This window comes from Electrona antarctica, assembly GCF_951216825.1.
Source record: "Electrona antarctica genome assembly, chromosome: 7".
Classification (NCBI taxonomy): Eukaryota; Metazoa; Chordata; class Actinopteri; order Myctophiformes; family Myctophidae; genus Electrona; species Electrona antarctica.
The window spans coordinates 27,366,033-27,383,393 of NC_136812.1; the positions used below are offsets into that span (position 1 = coordinate 27,366,033).

At 42.3% G+C, this 17,361-nt stretch overlaps 1 protein-coding gene across 1 annotated transcript in view; it reads right to left on the minus strand.

Annotated features, from left to right (window-relative positions):
* Nucleotides 1-17,361, minus strand: part of dnajc6 (DnaJ (Hsp40) homolog, subfamily C, member 6) — a gene marked incomplete at its 5' end in the record, with an annotated part of 42,833 nt that overhangs the window by 10,922 nt on the left and 14,550 nt on the right. Inside the window, 8 exons of the mRNA XM_079504941.1 lie at nucleotides 179-372; nucleotides 1,274-1,353; nucleotides 4,078-4,195; nucleotides 4,596-4,790; nucleotides 7,116-7,249; nucleotides 9,792-9,914; nucleotides 12,268-12,416; nucleotides 13,360-13,409. Of these exons, the coding sequence (XP_079361067.1) occupies nucleotides 179-372; nucleotides 1,274-1,353; nucleotides 4,078-4,195; nucleotides 4,596-4,790; nucleotides 7,116-7,249; nucleotides 9,792-9,914; nucleotides 12,268-12,416; nucleotides 13,360-13,409 (1,043 nt within the window). The remainder of the gene's footprint in view (nucleotides 1-178; nucleotides 373-1,273; nucleotides 1,354-4,077; nucleotides 4,196-4,595; nucleotides 4,791-7,115; nucleotides 7,250-9,791; nucleotides 9,915-12,267; nucleotides 12,417-13,359; nucleotides 13,410-17,361) is intronic.

A 17,361-nucleotide genomic window follows, 5' to 3' on the forward strand; every position in this document is an offset into this window, starting at 1 on the left:
ATCCTCTGTGTTCATTCAAACTACTTAAGCTCTATACGTTGTGTGGCGATTAGCTAAAATAGCCAATCTACAAGCTCACAACGCATCGCATTGCCATGCGTTGTGAGCTTGTAGATTGGCTATTTTGAGCTTGTAGGTCAGTGCATGTACAGTAGGTGCGTGCATGTGTCTTCAGTACCAGCAACGGCCAGTGCGTCCTGGTGCTCCTGGTGGCAGGAGAAGAGGACAGTGGGGTTGAGGTCTTTGCAGGGGAACTGCTCCCACGGCGGGGTCAAGTCTTTCTGCTTGTCCACCGCTTCCACCTCTATGTCCAGAAGTACATGGAACAGCTGGGGATACTTCTCTGGAGAGTCACACGCATCCAGCTCTGGCCTGGAGACAGAGTTGACCCATTAGGTTAGGAACTGAGGCCGATTCGACAAATGCCTTCTAAATCAGTAGTTCTCACACTCTCAAGATTTATCAACAATGTTCAAAAATAGCAGATGTACAAGATGAGTGAGTGAGTGAGTGAGTGAGTGAGTGAGTGAGTGAGTGAGTGAGTGAGTGAGTGAGTGAGTGAGTGAGTGACGTATAATATTGTTACAATCGGGCATAAACATTCTTCATATTTATGTGAACATTCTGCATATTTACTTAAAGAAGAGTGCCACAATTTTTGTATTTTTCCATTTTTTCATGTGTCTATGAGGTGACAGTACTTCATTAGACACCCTAGAGTCGTTTTTATGTGCAATTGTGTATTAACTTTGTATTTAGGGTTTCTTCCTGGAGGCTGAACCCTTGACAGTCAAACGGGCCAATGAAATAAACAGTAATATAGTGACATCACACTATCAGCCCCTCCCCTAACCCCTCCCCCTTTACCATACAACTACAGCTGTGGGTGCAGCTTCAGTTCAGGTGGATCACCACCCATCACCACCCACCAGGCAAACCAGGCATACTTAATGAACGTGTGGGCGTGTCCACATAAAAGCATGATTTTAACAAATACTGTACACTTTTTGGAAAAGAGTTCTTCGTCCTTATATTATAATAATACCTGATGATCAAGTGTAAATTAAAGTGGTGTGAAAGTGTCTCCTGATGTGAAAGAGAAATGTGGAAACGTCTGACGAATGTATCAATATAATAATAACCCACGTGCGAAACAGTGCATTGTTAAATAATGAGTTTCAATAGGACAATTTAATCAGCTGCAATGAAACAAGGTGACATGACAGATCACATTTTGGGAATCAAGCTCGTATATAAAAATAGAGGTGCTTACTTGTTAAATTTTAAGACGGTGGTCCCTGGAGCAATGAAGCCTGTGTGGAACTGGATCTGGAGCATCTGGGTGTTGGACACCTGGCATGACAAGGACAACACCAGGTTAACTTGGGGGTCGGCAAAAAACAAGACACGGTCACGCTGTGAGTGCAAAGGACTCAGTGGACTGATGTGTCACCACTGCAATGCTAATGTGACCCGCCTGTGCCATTCACCCTAGATTCTAGGTAAAAAGTTGGGTTTATGTTCTAGGGCCTATAACACTAAACCCAACTTTTTACACACCATCACTGAACCCGGGTTTTACCTGATACAAATCATGGGGGGGGGGGGGGGGGGGGGGGGGGGGGGGTGTATGAATTATTTTCATATTCCTTAAGAAAAAGGAGCTGGGAACTTCTTCTTTGGTCCACCCATTCCTGGGACATGAGAGAATGGTCCAGTGATAAAAGACCATTGTGGGAGTATGGGATTTTTCTCTATCACTAAACATGGGTGATGTAGGCAGGGAAATAAACCTACCTTATATGACGTCACTGATCATAATGCTTTAACTTGTGGATTTTTGATTGCCTCTTCTGCTTCCTTATTATACACACAGTTCCATTCATTGTAGTGTAACACCCAGACACATTTTTGAGTGGTGTAAACCACTCCAACAACTGGCTTTGTACCCGTGTCTGTTCGTACCAAAAAAAGCACACCCGTGTGAACTGAGTGGTGTAAGGTATTATATAGCCTGATCAGCTCTGACGTAATGAAATCAGCTCTGACGTAATGAAATCACACCCGGGTGAACTGGGTGACCGTAGCAACCATGCTCATTTTTTGAGCACAGACAGACTAAATAATGAAATCACACCCGGATGAACAGGGTGAACATAGCAACCATGCTCATTTTTTCTGCACTAACAAAGCCAGTTGTAGGAGTGGTTTACACCACTCAAAAAGCTATGTACCCGTGTCTGTCCGTACCACTCAAAAATGAGCACGGTTGCTATGATTTCATTACGTCAGACATTACGTCAGACCACTGCTGATCAGTCTATATAAGACCTTACACCACTCAGTTCACACAGGTGTGATTTTTTACATGAACCCTAGCATTCATATTCTGACATCTGCGCATGTCATCATATATACAAACGGTAATATGCATACATTTGACAGAAATAGGTGAACATTGGGTGAAAATAGCAGATCTACAAGCTCAAATGTGTGACACTGTGAGCCTGTAGATAGGCTAGTTTTGCTATTTCACATACAGTACTTATACTTGGGTTTGACAATAAGGATTGCAAAGACTGGCTGAAATGAATGAGTATATCTGTAGTCATAATGTAGCAGCGCTGTCGCTACGTATACGTGCAATACTCACTACGAGTAGGGCAACACGCTGAGGGTGTCACATTATGTCTGTTGTATACTTTTACTGTGTAGTGATGTCCTAGTGTTTCCTGTTTTCCCTAGTTACTGTTTCCTGTGTTGTCTCACCTCCCTGTGATTACTAGTCTTCTCCACCTGTGTCCTGTTTAGTCTCAGCCAATGATATGTTGATTGTAGTTATGTTGCACCTGTGTCTAGTTAGTCTTTATGTATTTAAACCACCCTGTGTCATGTCTTCCCTTGCCAGATTATAGTCAATGTTACTGTGTTTCCTGATGTCTGCATATTATATGACCTGCTACAGCTACACTGTACACTTTGTGTTAATAAATAGTCATTGGACTTCATCTGTTTGCCTGCCTGGTTCTGCTTCTGGGTCCTCACCTGACACACTATGACAGTATAATCTGGCCAACATGGACCCAGCAGAAATCCACGAGATCGATGAGGACTTGCAAGTTATCGACAGCTATGTCAATGTAAAAGAGACGACTTGTGTTCAGCAGCAAGGGATGGCTCTCAGGTTGGCCTTGAAAGAGACTTTTTGCTTTATGAAAAGGTATCCACAATTGGCACATCTGGTGGATGGAACAGCCAGGAAAATAAGAACTTTGTTGGCATCTTTGCTATCCAACAAGCCTGACAAATAATATGCGAGTAGGGCAACCAAATCGTCAGATGTCCCTGTAATGTAGCCATTTTGGGGAAAAGATTATATTTTTCTGTATTTTAATATGAAAATTCGCTAAGTCCAATCTTAATGTCTTTCTGTCAAATAAAAACATAATTCATGATTACACACTGGCATACTAAACAATTTTATCCAATGTGGTGACGGGCAACTGTCAACTGCTTAACACTAGATGGCAGTGTTACATTCTAGAATGTCAAACAAAGACGTTGGGCACAGCATTGCAAATTGATGCAAAAATACAAACGTTTGTTTACAAACATAAACAAACGTTTATTTGACAAACTTGTTGCGTCTATTTAAACGTATTTCAGTCAGTGATCCGCCCCATCGCTGCGTTTGGCTGAGGAAGCACCCAGATCCTGTTTCACTAGGAAATACTTTTCTTGTGACCACCGCACTGACTTCTGGTGCGATATCCACTCAAAATAACATCATGAAAAACAAAGGTACTGGATTGCAAGAGTAAATTTTAATTATTTGATTATATTTATATGTTTTACATGATAACTGAGAGACAGACTATGCCTTCATCAGTTTCAAAATAATTGAAATTTACTCTTGCCATTGTGTGCAATCCAGTACCTTTGTTTTCCACTAGGAAATACGTCACGATAACGGTCACAAAAAGCCGCTCCAGCTGGTCTTTAAAAACAAAATGAAACAATGTCATAGTGTAGCAGCACACACAGAGGCAGTACAACTCTGTGTGGGGTTTTCAGTACCTTGGCCTGTAGACGTCCCCCGATGGTGGACCTCATATGAGAGACGGACACCACCACGTCCCCATGGACACTCACACCCAGGGGGAACACCACCTTCCCCTCCTGGACCCTGTGCTCCCTGGGGAGGCCATTAGAGACAGACGATGACAACATGGCACAAGAGAAGAGAACAGTAAATAAGAGAAGAGGAGTACAGTAAATGAGTACATGGCACAAGAGAAGAGAACAGTAAATGAGTACATGGACTATTATTATGGGATGAGAGACAAAGGAGAGCATGGGGGATATAACCCATTAAGATATGAGGCTTTGTCGGTTTTCTGAAAAACGTAGGTTGTGATATTAGAGGTTCTCAAACTTTTTCATGTCAAGGACCCCCAAAAGTATATGTATTTGGCCGCAGATCCCCATCTCAAAATATTTTGTTCCATGCAGGGACGCCCCAGAAAAAAAATCAACTATTCAAAGATTTGCACACATTTTCACGATTCAAAAATAGCAGATCTACAAGCTCCTACCGCATCCTCTCGTAATCCTGCGCGGTGGTGAAGATCTTGGTCTCGCCGATGAGGACGTCACAGAAGGGACGACAGCCGCTGCGCTGTTTGTTGAAGCAGGGGACGGGGGTTATGGTCAGGGTCTTTATCACCAAGGGCTTGGAGTGGGGCAGACTGGGCTTCTCTGACACCATGCTACACACATATCCTATGTACCTGCATGGGAACACAGAAAGGGATGCTTGATAGGGGGCCTTGACTTGTTTGCATTGTCCTGTGTACTGCTTGAAAGTTGAAACACGTCATCGTGTTCTCAAGTAACACATATGCCATGACCCATTGTGACCCATTGTGGGCTTCAGGCATGACTACTCTGTACATTCATTCCCCCTTTGATTGTTTTGCTGAGGCTGGACTGAAGTGCAGGCATACTGATTGACTACTACGCATGCTTGACACATTTTCAATATCATCGCTATTGGCAAATCGGGCAAAATTATGACCACTAATAAATCTTGATGCACACTGCACACATGTTTGATGACAGACAAACAGGCTCATATAAGGCTGCTAAAGAAGGGCCAAAGGAGGCTGGTAATTGACCACAGAGGGGGTTGAAAGAAGGACATTATCTGATTTTCCGATCTCAGTGCTTCACTCACAAAATGTTTTTTTGGCACGGCGATACTAAACAGCGAAACTCTCTAATGACGTCAATACAAATGAGTAGCTCCCCAAGGGCAGCCCACCCAACCGTCACATATAGACAGGGTTTGATTTGTGAAGCAGAGGGTGAGGCATTTTACTTTCATATGAAAAATAGAAAAAATAGCAGGTATTTAATTAATATAAAATATAAATACATTTTAAATTACATTTTTAAATTGTGATATTATCAAACTTAAAAATTAAACACAAAAGCATTTTCCAAAAGGAAATGGATGTATTAAATTCACTCTGACCAGAAGCAGGGATCAAACATCTTCAATGGCAATAGAAACTAGAAAGATGTGTGGTTGCTGTAATTGCTAATATAGGCCCCTCCCACTATTATTGCTAGCCAATTACAATGTCACACCACCCCTGTGATCATGTGTAAGTAATTTGGAGGAGATTTATCCCCCCCAAAAAAGTTTTTTTTCTGCAACAAACAAACAAACACATTTTTTTGCATTTGCGGTGCTCCCTATAGATGAAAATGTAATTGCTTTTGGCTCTGTGTTGATTCAACCGCCCTCGACATGTGATTCAAATTTGGGATGGATTGGACATTCCGTTCGTGATTCTGTCAAATAGGCCCCTCCCACTAACTTCGGACAATGATTATGGCCGAACGATACGGACTATCAAAATTCAGCCTTTGGAGTTTTAATCACATAGGTCCGATCATGTGTACCGATTTCTGTGAGAGTTGGACAAAATCTGTAGGAGGAGGAGCAAAAAGTGTGTTTTGAAGAACATTTAAAATGGCGGAAAATCTATCCTAACGGAAATGGACGTGGCATACACTGTATGAGGAGATGCCTCATGACTCATGACCCAAAGAATCCAGGGTAAAGGAAATTTTGATTTTACGACCTACAGTTCAAGAGAGCTAAAAAGTGGGCTGTTATAGTGCCACCATGAGGCCGAACGAGCGTCAAAGTTTAGGGTTACTCTAGATCTAGAAGAATACCAGTAAGACGCCCTGAGGGCGAGAAGCGTGCACGCATCCACCTGGGTGACGGCAGATGGCAGACTGCTGTGCGAGCGCTGGCTCTTTGGCATGGGGGGTCAGATCAACATATGGAATTAATTCTGTACTGGCCATATATGGAGCTTGTCTTGAGTGTACAGGGTTTGATGAGGTCAGATCAACAAGAGTTGCTGGCCGGCTCCATATATGCAGATCTGGGTGATCTTCTTCATGTAGGTTATCCAGTGTTAGATGAGGTCAGTGTCGTGATCTTCATAAATGGAGATGGCCATATATGGTGGCGTGATGTGTCACGACGAGGTGTGATGTCATGAGGCGTGACCATATATGGAGGCGTTAAGGGTCTCCATGATGTCACGTGATGTCATGAGGTCAGATCCATATATGGAGATCTAAGTGTCTCCATGATGTCACGTGATGTCACAAGGCATGATGGATTTGCAACCATATATGGTGGTGTGACGGACGGACGCACCATATATGGTGGTGTGACGGACGGACACGAGACGCAGGATAGTAAATGCGACCTTCGATCGCAAATAAAGTGACAATTACTATAGTCTGGTTGCCACACTAATTACTTATATCAAAAGCAGAGGCATGGATTTCCCTCTACTCCCCAGACCCCCCCACCCAACCCCAAGAAAATTAACCCTGCATATAAAACATAGTACAACACACACACACACACGCACGCAAGCACACATGCGCACGCACGCACGCACGCACGCACGCACGCACGCACGCACGCACGCACGCACGCACGCACGCACACACACACACACACATACACACACACACACACACACACACACACACACCCTCGCACTTTGAGGGATACCGACCTGCGGTGTGAGGGCCAGAGACCGGAGCCTGGTCTCTTGGCGCTGAGAAGCTGCATTGCGGGCACTGGGTTGGTGAAGAGGTGGCAGAAGCAGAACATGGCACACACCAACACACCCGAGGGAGCACGGCCGTCCTGTTGAAACAACGCAGAGGACATTTCACCTTTCACAATCTTGGAAACTAACCAAGTAATCCCCCATACTGTTTAACCCTGTAGTCAGGGCACTAGGTACTTTAAGCAACGACTGTTTTCAGGACGGCTCCACTAGGCGGAAGTACGGGAGCTGTGACGCAATCGCTGTAGCTGTCAAAATCGTCAAGCAAACAGCCGTCGGCGACATTGGTTCCCATGGTGACGCGTCTATGCAGCATGTGTCAAACATTTTTTTTAAACACCCCGTCGCGCATCAGCTAACTTGCCGATACTGCTTAATTCTTACATGCGCTGGACATGATCAGCAGTGGAAAGAGGAAGGTGCTGGAGCAATCTGTGTTATTCTAAAGCTGTTTTAATAAACATGGTTAATATGACATATGGTATTAGTGTTATTTCTTCATTCAGAGCATGCCAACACATTACACAGCATAAGAGAGGTGATGGAGCAATTTGTGTAAATGTATGACAGCTATAATTTCAATAAACATGGTTATGACATGGCATTGTAGACACTACGTGGAAGTGTAGGTTCTGCCGTAGTAGAAAGGGATGCGACGGAGAGCAGGTTTACAGTATGTATCGAGCACTGATTCATTTCCGGTTGCCGGAGCCGACTGCCGTAGCCGTCGTTGCTTAAAGTCGCTATTGTTTCTCATACATACTGTAGAGCCGTTCTGATTCATATTTTTAGCTTTCCTACAAATTGTCTTTTCTTTTCTTAAAAAAAACATTTTCTTTTCTTGGTCAAAAGATTTAAAAGAAAAAAGAAAAAAAAAAAACGTTCCAGAAATTAAAAACCACACTTGTGTGAAGTGGTGCACTCATCATCATGCATCATTCATGTTTGTGCATAGGAGTGGCTACTGGCTAGTGCCCCTAAAATATCCTGTCTGCTAAATAGTGGAAATAGCTAATCTAAAAGCTCATAACCTGTTGCGATGCGTTATGTTGTTAACGTGTAGATCTGACTGTCCAGTGGGCAGTGCTACATGACAGTGGTCATGATAGAATTATTGGGAAATATGTCAAATAACTTGTACCACTGCAAGCTTTCATTGGACAGCAAACAGACATTTAACTTCATGAACCCTAGTATTCCTGTTGTGGGCATGTCATAACAGCCAAACATTCTGCAAAAATATGAAAATTCTGTATAGCAGATCTACAAGCTTACAACATTGCAAGCTTGTAAATATGGTTTTGAGTTAGCATCAGATATATCCTGGTTTCATAGCAGATCAATATAACTCCTGAATAGCCTTAGAGTAACCTGTTCCTTCCTAGTAAGCTTGGGAAATAAAGGGAGTATAAAGAGCTGAGCTGTCACTGCTCATACTAAAACTATACTGTCAATGCTTTGTTTGGTAAATATAGGTATCCACATTGTTATAAATAGATCAAGTCTTAGGTTTGTTTGAGGTTCAAGTCAGGAAGAAGAAGGGGAAAAAAACGTATAAAAATCAAATATCTCTTTGTACAGAGATATTTTTTATAAATCCTGTTTTAGTAACTGAATTGTTACATGCCAGAGATCATGCCAGTTAGATTGGATTGCATTTCCAAAGCACAAAGAAACCACAGAACAAGCCCACTCGACTGTACAGTGTTATTGTCACAGAATTAGAATCGGACGACAGGGTCATTTCAGTGAAAGGCCTTCATTTGTTATTTTCCTGTCCATTCTAAAATCTGTCTATTTATCTATCCATCAAATCCAAAGTCTTTGACCGTGCTGTGACACCATGAATCACATGCTAGTTTTCAGCATGGTTTAATAGGAAGGGATCACTAAGGACAGTGGACACATTAGTCCGACAACGTGGCTTTGCGTGCGGTTAGGGTTAGGGTAGAAAGACATCCAAAGCCAACATACAGCACTGTATAAATTACATTGTTTTAGTTTGTCATGGGTGTTTCATTCTCCTTTGAATAAAGAGAGCATCTATGTCTGTCTGACTGACTGGCTAAGTCCCAGCAGAACGCAGGGTGACAGCAGGCAGAATGGAAACTAAAGCTCAGCAAAACGTAACTGCTCCAGGCTGTGTTTTACTTGGAATCAAGGCAGGCCAAAAATCCAAATCCAAGGAGTGACCACAGAAAGAACTATGGTTTACCCCTTCCTTGTACTGTATATGCACCGTTACTACTCCACACACACGGTAAAATCACTAGTTATGCTCGTCATTTTTGTGGTGTAATACAAGGTTTCTCAAATTCATTACCAATTCAAGAAACTGCTTTTACACAATCTCCAAAGAGTCCAAACAGCTATACACTTGGGCTGAGGATAATGGAAGCTGAGGATAATTTAAAGTTAAACCATTGCTTCACTAGAAAGGTTTTGAAATACAGCCAATGTAGAATACAGCATAATGCTGTATGGCTGAGAGTGAAGGCTTGGCATTATCATCACGCTACCGTGAGGCCTAAAATTCACTTTATTTTACAACCATGTCTTTGAATCTGTGGTACAGTGAAGTGAGTGTGTAAATCAGTATACAAATATCTCTCCTCTTACCGAGCAGGTGATTACACACACATTCTTGGGATTCTGCTTGAGCCAGTTGTGCATGTTCTTGCACACAGCAAACAGATTGTGGAGTCCGGGAGCCTGGCGGGATGGCCAGTTACACTCTGACACCTGGGAAGGGGGAGAGACAAGGAAGGAGAGTAAAGATGAGATGGGCATTATCTAAGCAGTTTTGTACTTAGAGGGGAAACGAAGGGTACAACAACACTCACACATGGGGTTGGGGGGATCGAAATCCATGCCTCTGTTTTTATCGCTGTTTCTGGTCAGACCAAATGAAATGCATGCATTTCCTTTTGGTAAATGTAGACTGTCTGATATGTTTGATATTTATTTTTGATACTATCATAATATATTACATTTAATAATTAAAATGTGTATCTTAACCGCATCACCACATCACGCATCATACCTGGTGACATCCATATTATGGGACAACTTGAACAAAAACAGCAGATCTATGATCTATAGGCTACATCACCTAATTTCTTTGCCCTTTTTTACAAATGGGAACACCACATACAGTACAGTAGCACCAGTACAGTATAGCACTGCTGTACATAATTATAGAAGAAGATGGCTATGCAGTGACGAATATAATAGTATACGAATCGATTTGTTTGAATTGCATCCTGACGAATGAGTATCCGGATATTCGGATATTTGAGGCAGGCCGCATCTTCATATCAAACAAACACGTCACAGAGGCCTCTATTCGGGTGATACATTCGTTGCTGTCCGGAGGAAACCTCATAACTCAATTTTTGAGATTTTATTTTTTTGTCCATAAATCAGTGGTATTGAACACCCTTTACATCTGTGTGTTGTTTTGAAAATATTGAACCAATGGAAAGTAGTAAAAAACGCATTGGACAAAACCTCTTAACTCCATTGGACCCTCAAACTGTCTGCTAAAGCAGCTAACTCCACCACCTCTCTCCTTCTCATGCAAGCAAGTAATTGACAATATCTAATGTCACAACACCAACTTTGATGAGGCAGTATTGCATCGTTTAAAAAGGTTTTTCATTTCCTGAAAAATGAACATTTTGGAATTATGAGGTTTCCTCCGGACAGCAGAGATATGCTAAAGTGCCTGCATGCGCACCACCACAGAGGCTGTGGGTTCGAATCCACCGTGGTGCATCTGGCTTTGTCTACACGTCTACAGCGTCTACACACGAACACAATTTGCCTGTGTCCGGGGAGGGAAGACAGGCAGGGAGGGAGGGAGATAATTGTCCTGAGGAGATACCAGTAAGACACCTGGGGGCGAGAAGCGAGGTCGCGTGCACACATCCACCTCGTTGAGGGCAGACTGCTGGGCGAGCGCTGGCGCTTTGGCATGGGGGGTATCAGCTATAGATATAGGTTGTCTCCATATATGGAGCTCAAGGAGAAAGCCTTCGTTATTTCACCTAGAGCTCCATATATGGAGACAACCTATAGCTCAGCAACAGCGATATCCAGCGCTGACATCAGACTAGTGTAGAAACCTCATATATGGATATACACGCCTGGCATCGTCATGGTGATACGTACTCAGTTGGCTGACATCGTGTCATCATGACACGCATCTAGTGAACCATATATAAGAAGAATCCGAAGAGGTTTAGGGAGCTAGCAGAATTTGCTATGCTCCTCACGAGAGACTCCATTGCCTTCCGGACGAGACAGGATATTTGGCCTTACAAGTGAACCCAAATGTCCTCAGTGATATCTGGCTTTACAAACCGGATATCATTGGGTTAGAAATGTCTGCATCCTGGTTAAGTTCGGATCGGACACCACTGCAGCGGGATCTAACGAGACAACCAGCACTGGTTCGAGCTATCTTATATGGTCCTGATGTCATGATGATGTCACGATGACCTGGAGGCTTGCCTGGGGTGAGCGATGGGGATTTGAGTTAGGTGGCATGACAGAGTGACGGGAATTTTTGTGAGTGACGTGACAAAAACGAAAGGTTTCATAGTTATCTGCGACCTTCGGTCGCAACCACAGCAGTGACAACACAGAAATGTGTGTGGGGAGGAATCAATTGGCATAATGACTAAATTGGGGCGAAAAGGGGGTAAAAAGAAAAAAAGAAAAAAAAGAGAAGAGGCCTCTATTGAAGAATGGAAATGTCCGTTCTATGTTTAATATATGAGTCATTGACTCATCAGTCATCATTGATGAGTCATACACTGCAGTAACTCACTACTTTAGCAGTGACGTAAAGTAAAGTAATTACAGTAAGTGACGTAGTAAATTCACGTTAAAATGAATACATATCCGGTCCCTACAACCTTTTAATAGTGTTTAGGGAAGTTGTCATGGTCATTGTTGTGAAAAATATAACAGTGAATGATTGTATAAAAAAACTAAAAAACTAAAAAAACAAAAGTTACACAGTTTGACTTTCAACAATGATGCATATCTGTATGAGTTCAACGTAAATATTGGGAGACCTAAGCCTCACCCGGTTAGAGAATTTGGCGCCGCGGTAGTTGCGCTGTGATAGGTTGAACACGGTGTAGTGGTCAGCATGGCGACTGTCCAGGAAGGAGCGAATGTCCTCCACGTGGTTCTGGTAGCCCATCTGCACCGACTCTGCTGGATAGGTCATCACTGGAAGAGACAAAACCAAATGTCACCAAATGCATTATATATACCTGTATGGACTGACAGGAGTTCTTGGCCCTATCCTATTTTTTGAGGGGTGCTAGCCCCTCCTACCGTACTGTATGTCCAGCTTTGATGGTTTGTGTAAACACAAACATTGAATGCCATTGACATTGAATGGCCATTTTTGAGTGTTTGTGTTTGAACGCCATTGACAATGAATGGCCATCTTTAAGTGTTTGTGTAAACACAAACATTGAAGACAAAAGTGAGGACGCAAATTGTGATTGGCTGGAATGAGATTATGTATGATGATGTATAAGAACGCCCCTCACTTCACACAGGTGTGATTTTTGAGGGGTGCTAGACCCAATGTCTCGTTTCATTTCTATGTTGATGATGTACAGCTTTATCTGCCTTTAAACACCAATAGTCTGCTGTGCTCACTGACCCTTTCAGCCACTCCTCAATTGTCTCTCTGACATTAAAAGTTGGATGGACATCAACTTCCTCACCCTGAACGAATGTAAGACTGAGCTAATCGTTTTTGGCCAACAGTCAGTCCCTACCCTTGCCACCTTGGGCCCCATCAGCACTAACATCCACTCTTAATTCAGTATAAATCCTGGGTGTGACGTTTGACAATAATTTCAAATTAGACAAACAGATCAGCTCCGTGGTCAAAACTAGCTTTTATCAATTTAGGCTCCTGGCCAGGATTAAGGGCACAAAAACAAAAACGAAAAAAATAAAAAATACATTTTACTTCTGTAAAGCTGTGATGTGACAATAAAGCTGTGTGCTCTTTTTTGACTAGAATCTCTATATCTTTTTGCTTATCTGCACAGGACGCACGCACGCACGCACGCACGCACGCACGCACGCACACACACACACACACACACAGGGAATTACATCTCATGGAAGATTTAATGGCATTTGTATTTACCTATGATTCGTGACGTGATGTAAGCAATGTCCAGCTCCCCTTTTGTGTACCTGCAACAAAGACATAGAACTTAAAACATTATGTTGTACGTAAAATAACAATATACCAGCTCACAACACGACACATGTTTGTTTATTATGACATGTCCAGAATAGGAATAATATATCTAAAATGGTTTTATATAATTTTAATGTGCATATTGCTGAAAGGTGAACTTGTGAGAGCCATGACAATCTTTTTCTATTTATAGCAATGACCTTGATCTTAACCTGAAGCACAGCATACAGAAACATGAACACATCTATTGTAATCCTGAAAGATACTTGCTGTAAAACCCTAAACATTGCTATTATTACACAGGTCTCAAACAATGAGAAGTTGATACTGAACCCCTGTATGTACAGTTGCATTCAATTCAAATCATACTCAAGGTGGCATTGAGCCGATTGACAAGAAGTTGACGGGCTGTTGTTAACGGGCTGATGGACGGACGAAATCAGTGTAAAGCATTTGCAGTAGATAAGATTGTATTAGCCACATTCAGACAAAATACATTATTCAACTGATGTGTATCAAGTTGAGTTAACAAGCTGGCTGTGGGGACCTGGAAAGGTGCCCACAGGATTGAGGCAATCCTAACCCTGGTCGTCTCCACCAGGCCGAAAGTATGTTTTGCACTCAGTATCTGACACTGTTGGCCCGATGCCAAACTGTGACGAACCTCTGCCCCACATTTTCCTCAACGGCCTGTTAAAGCGCCATTATGAGGCTGATTTTTGCCAAACACATTTCTTTATATTACTCGTACACATTTTATCCATATATCACACAAATCGGTACACACTATCTCAATAGTCATGTGATCGACATGGATCTGTCCGATTTCCCATATTCCATCCCGATTGGCTAAGATTGCCTTTCAAAGTTTGCAGGATTGGTCCGTTTTGAACAAAATGCCTCAAATCATGAACACAGCGTGCACTTTATGTGAAATTTTGCACACACATTGCCACTAGGCCGAGGACGAAATGCCACTTGAATTATTTCATATCAGCCTCATGGTGGCGCTATAACAGGCCGTTATTTACCATAACTGCTGCACATAACTGCAGTTATGGTAAATATGTATGCACTATGCAGTTAAACTGCACAAATCTGTGTGAAACTGTACATGCACACAAAGGAAAAACCTTTGACCTGCATTCTTCACATCTGCCTTTTATAGCACCACTAGGTGCTATAAAAGGCAAATCGGTACACAGTATCTCTATTATCATGTGATCAAGATGGATCTGTCCGGTATTTCATATTCCATCCTAATTGGCTAATTGGCTAACTTTGGCTTCCAAAGTTTGCAGGATTGGCCCATTTTGAACAAAATGCCTCAAATCATGAACGCAGAGTGCAATTTGAGGGACTTTTTGCACGCACATTACTACTAAGCCGAGGAATAAACCCCACCCTTTTCACATTGGCCTGTTATAGCGCCACCAGCAGGTGGACCTTTGCAAAACAATTTATTGGAACAAAATGCTTCAAATCATGAATTTGAATGTTGAATTGCCATCAAAGGCATCAGAAGAAATGGCACCCTTTTCGCATTGGCCTATTATAGCGCCACCAGGAAGCCACAATAACCTACCTGGCCTGATGGAGACCTGTGCGCACTTTTTCTAGTTATGTAGTGAAGTCAATCTAAAACATGTGGGACTTTTTTCACATAAATAAAGTCAATGTAGCCTAAATGTAAAAACAAAACAAAAAAAACACTCTGCTCCAGAGCGACTTACAAGTGCAAGATCAGAGTAAGATGAGTAAGCATGAACTCTAGTCCAGACTTCTCAAAGGACCCCCAAATTGACTGTTGAATTGAATTGTATTAGCCCGTGGACCCCATTTAGTCTAGTAGCCAGAATGTGAACCCGGACATGTTGAGTACACCAACGTGTTATGTTATAAATGTTGAGTATGGGTCCCCAGCATGTAGAAACTGCCGGATGCTAACTTGCATATGTTGAGCAATTTTCATAATTGGCATAATACAGTATGTGACCATTAACAACCTATAGAAGGCAAAATATTCAAAATTTCATCATGCTTTATGTAGCATGTGACATGTCAAACTAGGGGGTTTTCATGATGCTGAATCCATTCCAAGCATTAGTTTTGCAAAAAATCACTCATTGGGCTAAAAACGGCCATTGCCGTCATCACAAATGTGATGATGTCAGCAAGTATGGGCAAGTAGCTATGGGCCCATGGGCCGTGGCTCAGAGGTCCAGGCACCTTGGCTGCCGCAGGTTTGACTCCCGATCCCGACGGCCTTTCGTCCACATCTCTCTCCCCATTTCATCAGAAATCACACCCGTGTGAAGTGAGGGACGCTAATATATTAAAGTCTAACTCATGTTGCTATGATTAGGTGATGTAATGGTGATGTAAAACAAACAGTGACAAAACAAACATTAAATTCTCTTTATTGTTAATGGCTTTAATGTTTGTGTTAGGGACAAGATGACTTAATTTTCCCTTCATTGTCAATGGCGTTTTTAAAACAAACATTGGACTAAAAACAAACATTAATTTCTCTTCATTGTCAATGGCGTTTTTAAAACAAACATTGAACTAAAAACATTAAACCTGTATATAGGAGGGGCTAGCGCCCCTCAAAAAATAATATATATATATATTATAATAATCACACCCATGTGATGTGAGGGGCGCTAATATATTAAAGTGATGTAATGGTGATGAAAAACAAACGGTGCCAACACAAACATTTCGCCATTAACAATAAAGAGACAATATAGATGTAATGAGTTACATTATGACGTACATTTTCCCTTCATTGTCAATGGCGTTTACAAAACAAACATTGAACTAAAGACAAACATTAAACCTATGTATAGGAGGGTTTAATGTTTGGCGAAAGGGCCTTTCTGTGTGGAGTTTGCATGTTCTCCCCGTGTCCCCTAGGGTAGGTACCCTCACAAAAACATGCAGTAATCCTGGTCTCTAAACTACCTCTCCCTGGCCAGCCGGGGTGCCTGATGGAGGGGCAAGGAACTGGTCGGAATAACGTGTTCCTTCCACGCGCTACGTCCGGCCGGGGTAACTCCCCCTGTCAGGTGAAAAGAAGCAGCTTGGACTCCTCATGCATAGAAGGTAGCATGAGGTCAGTCCGCTGCCCCCCAGGTTGGCAGAGGAAATGTAGCGCCCAGGATTACAATATATAATTGGCACTATAGGTGAACAAATGGGTTGCAAAATAGTGGGATAAAATTTTAGAAAAAATGAATGAATAAATATTTGATTATGGAATATAATATGCCTTTTGTATTCTTTTTGTATATCAGCAAAATGTAGATTTTTAGACATTGAGGGAAATTAAGTTTTTCAGATAAAAAAAGAAAAACAAATCACATACAGTAAGTTCACATACAGTAAGTCCCCCTTACTACTACCCCTTACTGTTACTATGCTGTTTGTGTTCTGTGTGTGTGTGTGTGTGTGTGCGTGCGTGCGTGCGTGCGTGCGTGCGTGCGTGCGTGCGTGCGTGCGTGCGTGCGTGCGTGCGTCCGTGCGTGCGTGCGTGCGTGCGTGCGTGCGTGCGTGTACATGCACACACATGCATGTGTATGTCAGATGATTCTCATTTAGAAAATACATCCAATGTTGCTCATGTAGCCTTAAATGGCTTCGTGACCCTAATATTTATTTGGAAAAATGCACCTGGGCTGCTGTGTTTGTGCATGGATGCACGCACACATGAGCTTGTGTGTATGTGTGTGTGCATGCATAAGTATAGGTGCATGTGTTCATTTTAGGTTACCAGGGTGACGGTAAAGAGCTGCATCAGAATCATTCAGATGCATTTAACACCAATGCTCATTGCTCATTTAATCACAATCATGCTGATTCATCTGGAATCATTTCCTTTAAAGGTCACTGTTTTTATTGCTTTTTTTCTGTTTTTTAAGATAAAAAAAAAGATGGTCTATG